The following is a 6671-nucleotide window of genomic DNA, read 5'->3' as shown; positions in this document are numbered from 1 at the left end:
AGCTGGCTCCGGCCCTCCGCTCGCCCGCGGCCGCAGTCGCCGAACGCACCGGAGGAGGTGGCCCCTGTCCGCGTCTTTCGGTGACGCCCAGGGCACCGCGACGTCGTCTGCCGCGTTAGGGACCGTCAGCCTCGGCCCCGGGGGCACAGCCTAATGTCGGAGAGAGAATCGGAGGCCGCGATTTGGGTTAGAATCACAGCCCAGCCAGTTCCCAGCCTCTCTGAGTCCGTTTCCCCCGGCACCACGGGCTCTGACGTTCAGTAAGAGGGAGCGGGCCGGTCGGGGTCCCCCCGTAGGAGGGGACTCTGTAAAATCCAGTCCCCAAAACTCACACAAGAGTTTTTTCCGTTTCGCCCGAGGGAGCGGCTCAGCCCGCCCGACTGGTCAGACTTCCTCGCCCGCGGGCGTTCTTCTACCCCCCACTCCGGCGCCACCGCGTCTCCTGACCCCGCGAGGCCGAGTGGGGAGAGAGGAAGGGGCTGCGGCCTCCTCCTTGGCCCGGGAACCAGGAGAGACAGACGTATGGTCAGTGAACACACGGACACAGACTCAGACAGACCCGCACCCAGGAGGGCGCATGCAGGGCTAGTTGAGTCGTGGACAGAGATCCCTCCCGGTAGAGAGTGCGCCCAGATAGGGATCACCGGGTGGGTCCGCCCTGCGGGGCAGCAGTGGGCGGGCTCCCTCTTCCAGGGCCAGGCTGGGGGAGGGGGGCAAGGGGCAGGGCTGTCAGGCGCCTTCGGCCTTTGGCAGTCCAGAGCTTGGAAAGGGCTTGTGGGGGAATTAAGCCTATTCAAAACAATTGGAAAAGGTACCGGCCTTTAGCTCTTCCCCATGGAGAAAAGGAGCGCATGGTGCCCGGGACCCCATGACTCCTAGTTCCCGGCACTCCGGATCCCCCTTACCCCAAGGCACGGCCAGTCCTGCTTCACAGGAGAAGCTCCAGACCCGCCATTCTCTGCCCCAGGTGCAGCTCCCCTCGGGGGCCTAGGTTTTGAATGGAGGTGTGCGCAGTGGAGTCAGGAGGATGTGCTTAGTCCAGGAGTCAGTGTGGGAGGCCTGGCCAGGCCCTCAGGTTTGATCACTTGGGCCAGTCAATCCTTGTGAGGGAAAACACCTGGTAAGGCCACACCCCCATCGAAGGGATCAGGCAACTGTGCCTGGGGTTGGGTCGCTCTAGAGGGGCCGTAGAGGGCAGGGGAATCTGGGAAACTGAAGGCGAACCTCAATGCGTCTGTACATTGAGCTTTGCCAGAGGCGTGAAGGGGCCACAGCTCTCACAAGGTTAAAGCTGGCTGGCTGGGGAACCCTGGTGAGTTTTGCCCCTTTCCAGAGAGGGGCTCCGGGTCTCAGTGGATTGTGATGGTCAAAGAGCACGTCTAGACTTTGTCTCTTAGGGTCTCCAGAATCAGCTGCTGCAGTGACATTTTTTAAATTTCCCCACCTGCTTGGTCCCTCCTCTCCCACACCCCTAAGGGTGGCCCCTGCCTCCCTGCAGGCCCCTGCACAATCCCCACCAGCCTCTGAGCTCTGTTTCAAGAGGGCAAGGCCTGGAGGTCTTCTCCGGGAAGTTTCCAAGTGGTTTGGGGCCCATTTTTGTTCTTTACTTTCCTTTATGCCCAAAGCAAGTGACCAGAGGTTAGTTACTTGCACTGCCCCACACCACCCATCTGTGAATTCATCTGGGAATGAGGAGGAGGAGGAGGAGGAAAGGCTTTGGGAAACACTACAAGTGGAGTTTTTGGAAGGAAAGGCTCACAGTGCAATGCCTGGTGTTTTCTAATAGTTCCAACGGAAGCTAGAGGGATGGGGGTAAGTCCTCACTCTGTCATGTGTATATGGGCCTCTTCTCTGGGCTTTAGATTACTCAGCTGCAAGAGAGGGATGATTGGTAATATCTTCCTCAGGCCTGTTGTGAGGAGGGAAATAGCTAAGCCAGATGAAATGCTGATAACAGTGACTGCTCTTATCATGTGGGGTTTCCGGGCTTCTAGATGGAGTTTCTCTTTGCCCACGTGGGAAATCATGGGGTGGGGGTGGGGGCAGGTGACGACAGTCCCTTCATGTAGGCCCCGGGCTTTCTCTTCTGAGGGCAGGTATGTACTCTTTCTGGGATGCCCCTGGATCCACCCAGATCCCAGCAAGGGCTGGAGGCTTGTGGAGGGCTGCCTTATGGAGGGTGAAGCCACTGTTGGGTGCGGAGGCATCCCTGCCAGCCAGGGAGGGACAAGGCCTTGGAGGGAGCACTGGTCCAGGGTCTGACACTCAGCCAGGCCCTGGCCATTTGAGTCAAGTCCACTGATCACCCCATCACGGTGGGAGAAAAGGTACTGCAGCCGTTTGAGGTCTCTTAAAGGAATATTATGTAGATTAAACAAGAAATGGGCATCAATGCACTTTGTAATGAAAGCAAAATTCAGGACAGTAATGGTGAAGGAAAAAACCTGTATCATCTCTGCTAGGATGGAAAGGGGGATGCCTGGGACTTAGGGGGTTTGGGGTTGGGGAATTGCTCCTTGACCAGAACGCTGCCCTTCTAGTTGGTGACTTGAGGCAGGGGCAAGCCTCAAACTTGAGGAGGTTCTCAGGGCTCCAGTCCTGCCCTGGGTCCTCCAGCTCTGGGATGGGCAGGTGATGGATGTAGGGATGTGGGCTGCCCAGGCCTCAGTCCCCAGCTCAGACTGGGGGAGCTGCAGGCTTGGGCCCCCAGGAGCCAGGCCAACAGATGAAGCAGGAAGAGCAGCTGCAGGCCTGGCTGACTCCAAGGGCCTGAGGAGGAGGAGGCAGCGGGTCCAGGAAGCACCCAGTTTCCTGTCCCAGAAGCTTGGCCCTTCCATTCAGGAAGTGCAGAGAGAAGGGGGCACTTGTCCTGCCTGCCTGAGGGAGAAACTGCGCTCCGATCCCTACCAAAGGCCCGCCAGCCTTCAACTTTCTCTGCAGGTGGGCAAGGGGATGGGGAGCGGTCCAGGTGTGCTCTCCTGCCTGGGGGAGCCAGGCCTCTGGAGGGGCCCACCCCAAAGTGCCTCTGTGCTCTGGGTTCCCAGATGGGCTGCGGCAGCTGCCAGAACCAATTCCAGAAGTCCTCCCCTCCCCTCGCCCACCTCCACACATGATCCCCGCTCCAGAGACACAGTGGTTGGGGGGAACTTTGAGGGGCTCCCCAGGGCTGAAAGATGACCAGGGCCCAAGGATCCACAGCTGGGCGATGCTTGTTGCTTAAAGAGAAGCTCTCTTTGTTCTGGCGTTTTACCAAAGTGAAGAGCAAAACCAAAATTTTTCTCATCAAACTTTTGCTGGCACAGAAGCAGCCAGGCCGGCTCCTGGAGCCCCGTGCCCTTGTGCCAGGTCTCCTCGCCCGTTCCGTTCGGCTGGGACTGGCAATGGCCTCTGGGAGGCCCCGCATTTGGCTGGAGAAGGTTCTGGGGCACCGACCCGTCGCGCCGCGGGTCTGCAGGCCCCGGAGCATCACTCCCCACCCCCTGCCTGCTCTCCGGAGCCCGGTTTTCCTGGGAAGCGAAGCGACTCCAGCGGATGGGATCGGCGCTTGTGATGGCCCAGGCCCGGCTTTCGATTCCATTTAACTCACCATCAGCGCCTTATCTCCGCGTCGCCTCCCGGGGTCCCCACCCCTCCCCCGCCCGGCCCAGCCCCGGAAGAAGCAGAGCCGCGGGCTTTTGAAGTCCCGAGAATTTCAATCCTAGAGGAGCCGCCAGGACCTACGCTGTCACCCAGTGGGGAGGGGACAGCAGGCCAGCGTCGCGGGCAGGGGTCCTCCCAGCCCAGGGAGGTGAGAAGCGTTGGGGGCTGGGCCAGCCCCGGCTCCGGCTGCTGTATCACCCCCTCTCCAATTCCATGGGGCTGCCCAGATCTGGCGGCTGTCTGCCACGCTCCCTCTGTGCATTTACCCTCCTTCGTGATCCGTGTTGGGAAAAGCCTTCAATTCAGTGATAACCACGCTATTAAAATACCCCTAAGCCAAAAAAAAAAAAAAAGTCCTCAGAAAGTGTTTTCATCTAGTCTCCCCACCCCCCGCCCCCAATTTTCTTTTCCTCGAGCTACAAACCCCATCTCTCTTCATCTGTTGTTGATGACAGGATGCTGTGGGAAGTGACTTTTGGTTAAATTTTCCCTCCTGTGCGGGCTTGCAATAGGCCCTAAGGACCCGGGAAACTGAAGCTGGAGTGGGGAGGGGTGGGATGGAAGTGGGGCTGGTCCTTGAAGCTTCACATCCCAGCCGGGAGGAGGCAGCCCCCTCCCCAGAGAGGCTGTGTCTGGCCTGGAGCCTCCTTCCTCCCAGCAGCCGGGGAAGCCCCCTCAGTGGGGCCGACCGAGAAGATGCCAATGACACCTCTTGATCTCTCAATCCCGCCGCTTTCATCAGCAAGAAGGCCCCAGCAGAGGATCAAACGCGCAGCGCTCCCCTGAATGCAAAGCGGACGAGCCTGATCCTTCTGAGGAGGCCCCACCTGGGTGAGCTTGAGAAGGGGGAGGGCCCTGGGGGAAGGAGAGGGTGGGAGACCCAGGCCCAGCCTAGGGAGGGCCCCACCCAGGGTGGGCAACGCACCCTCCCACACAGATGCTGGGGCCTGACTGTGACACAGGAAGGGGCGAGGGCAAGCAGATGGTCCCCAGGCGCTGGCGGCTGGCTGGGAAGGGAAGGGCGGACAGATCCTCAAAAAACCACCGCAGCAAAAGGCTCTGGGAGCTGATCCCCTCCACTCCCAGCCACTCCGCTCACCTTGTAAACATCCCCAGGATCTGGGGGCTGGAGGGCTCAGCAGATGGCAGCCTTGGGAGTCCCAGGGCGTGGAGAGGTCTATGCGGACACTACCACCCAAATCCCTTCCCCCGGTTAGCCGGCATCTATGAATAAGGGGAGAAGTGGGAAGTAGGAGCCGGAGGGGAACGTTCCTCTCCTTGAGCCCCTGCTTCTTCCACCTCCCCCACTAGCCCACAGGTAGGAAGACTGAGGCAGGGAGAGCGGGGGAAGAGCAGAGAAAAAGAAAAAGGAGGAGGAGGAGGAGGAGAAAGCAGGAGATGGAGATAGAAAGACAAGATCTCGACCGAGGGACCTTTCTTTAGAATCCCAGGATTGGGGCTTTGAATCGGGCGTGGAGAGGGGCAGCCTCAGTGGTTTAGTGCTAGGAGGGCTGAGGAGTGAGGGAAGGAGAGCTGTGGGGCCGCAGTTCCGGGGAGGTCTGCCTCCCGCCCTCACCTGCCTGGCCTGGCAGCTTGCTCCGAGCTGGCGCTGTTTCCTAAAGGTTCTGGCTCCCCTTCCCCGGAAGACCTGGCGGGGAACCTGTGGGGACTACTCCTAAAGGCACCATTCGATTCCATTTAACTCACCAAGTGAAACACGCCCCGCCCCAGCTCTGCGTGGGGGTCCCCTCCTGTCCTCAAAGACTCACAAGAGCACCCAGTCACTAGTCACTTGCTCTTTCTGGGCATTTTTGGTGACGTCTCTTTCAGGACCAAAGGCAGGGGAGGGGGGAACCCTGTGAGTGGAACCTCTGCAAACCCCAATACTGCCGCCCACGCTCGCTGTGCCCCTGCCCCAAGGCTCTGGTGAGAGCCGTGCCTTCGGGCAGCAGGGCCTCTGGCACGGCCACTGGAGGGGCTGCATTAGTCGGCGCCTCTTCCCTTGAAAAACCTGTTTTGGGGGGAATTCGTTGACTCTGAATGAATACCTTAAACTATGGGCGAGAAGAGGCCACTCTCAGAACCGCTCCCCACCCTACATACCTGAGGTGCAGTCGAGGCCCCAGCAAGTGGGAGAGCGATTTCTTCTACGAGCGAGCGCGCCTGGAGGTCAAGCGGGGCAGTAGAAACCTCAGGCCACCTAGAAGGGGAGGGGAAATAAAAAAAAAGCAAACACTATGAGTCAGCAGCCAAGGCGGGTCTTTAAAGAAAAAATGTAAGACATTTATCTCCAGCCCCGTGGCTAAGAAAAATAGCAAAGGTTGTTCCCAGGAGGAGGGAGATAGCTGGGTAGGGATGGGAGGAGGAAGAGAGGAGAGGACACCCCAGGTTCAAGCTCTCCAGACAGCTCGGGGAGGGGCGGACTGTGTTGTTCGGTAGCTTGTACAGAGACTCTGGAGCCGTTTGAGGTTAGCTCGCCAGGGACGGGCGGTTGTAATAATGCCCAGAGCAGCGAGCCTTGTGACTCGGCCTTCAGACCCCTAAAATAGGGTTATGGGTTCTCTTATCTGTGTCAGATCAAGGCACCAAGCTAAGAAAACCAAAGCCGAAGCAACAATAAAACCCCCCAAACGCGTATTCAATTACCGAGCCCGCAGCCCCTGCGGTACTCGCGGCGCGCACGCAGCTCGGCTTTCTTCCTGCGGAATCGCATTTGCATCCTCTGCCTGGTGTCTCCCGCGCTCAGTGTGCGCGTCTCTCTGCTTTCACACTCTCCTCCCCATTCGAGCGAGGCCCACACCTGGCGCATCACTGCCGAGCCATTAGCTGCGGGTCTCCTTTCATCTCCGCCGTGGCAGACGTTTCTATTTATCCACTTGCGCTCGCCGAGTGGCGTCACCAGCGGTACTGTAATGACGATTGCAGCAGGAGGATGACAGCTTAGAAGAAGAGGGCAATGGGGCTTCCTCCCAGAGGCGGTGCGGCGCAGAGGAGCGGGCGCATCACAAGGTGACCCCAGCTCCCCACCGCCG

General features: G+C 59.4%; 1 protein-coding gene across 1 annotated transcript in view; it reads left to right on the top strand.

Moving 5' to 3' along the window:
* The first annotated feature begins 6595 nt into the window (after positions 1-6595).
* EVX1 (even-skipped homeobox 1) overlaps positions 6596-6671 on the top strand; it is a 31167-nt gene continuing 31091 nt past the window's right edge. The window contains exon 1 of the mRNA XM_014537032.1: positions 6596-6648. Within this exon, the coding sequence (XP_014392518.1) occupies positions 6596-6648 (53 nt within the window). The remainder of the gene's footprint in view (positions 6649-6671) is intronic.

This window comes from Myotis brandtii, unplaced genomic scaffold (assembly GCF_000412655.1).
Source record: "Myotis brandtii unplaced genomic scaffold, ASM41265v1 scaffold17, whole genome shotgun sequence".
NCBI classification, from domain to species: Eukaryota; Metazoa; Chordata; class Mammalia; order Chiroptera; family Vespertilionidae; genus Myotis; species Myotis brandtii.
The sequence above is the reverse complement of the archived record's forward strand: the minus strand, read 5'-3'. Positions and strand labels throughout refer to the sequence as shown.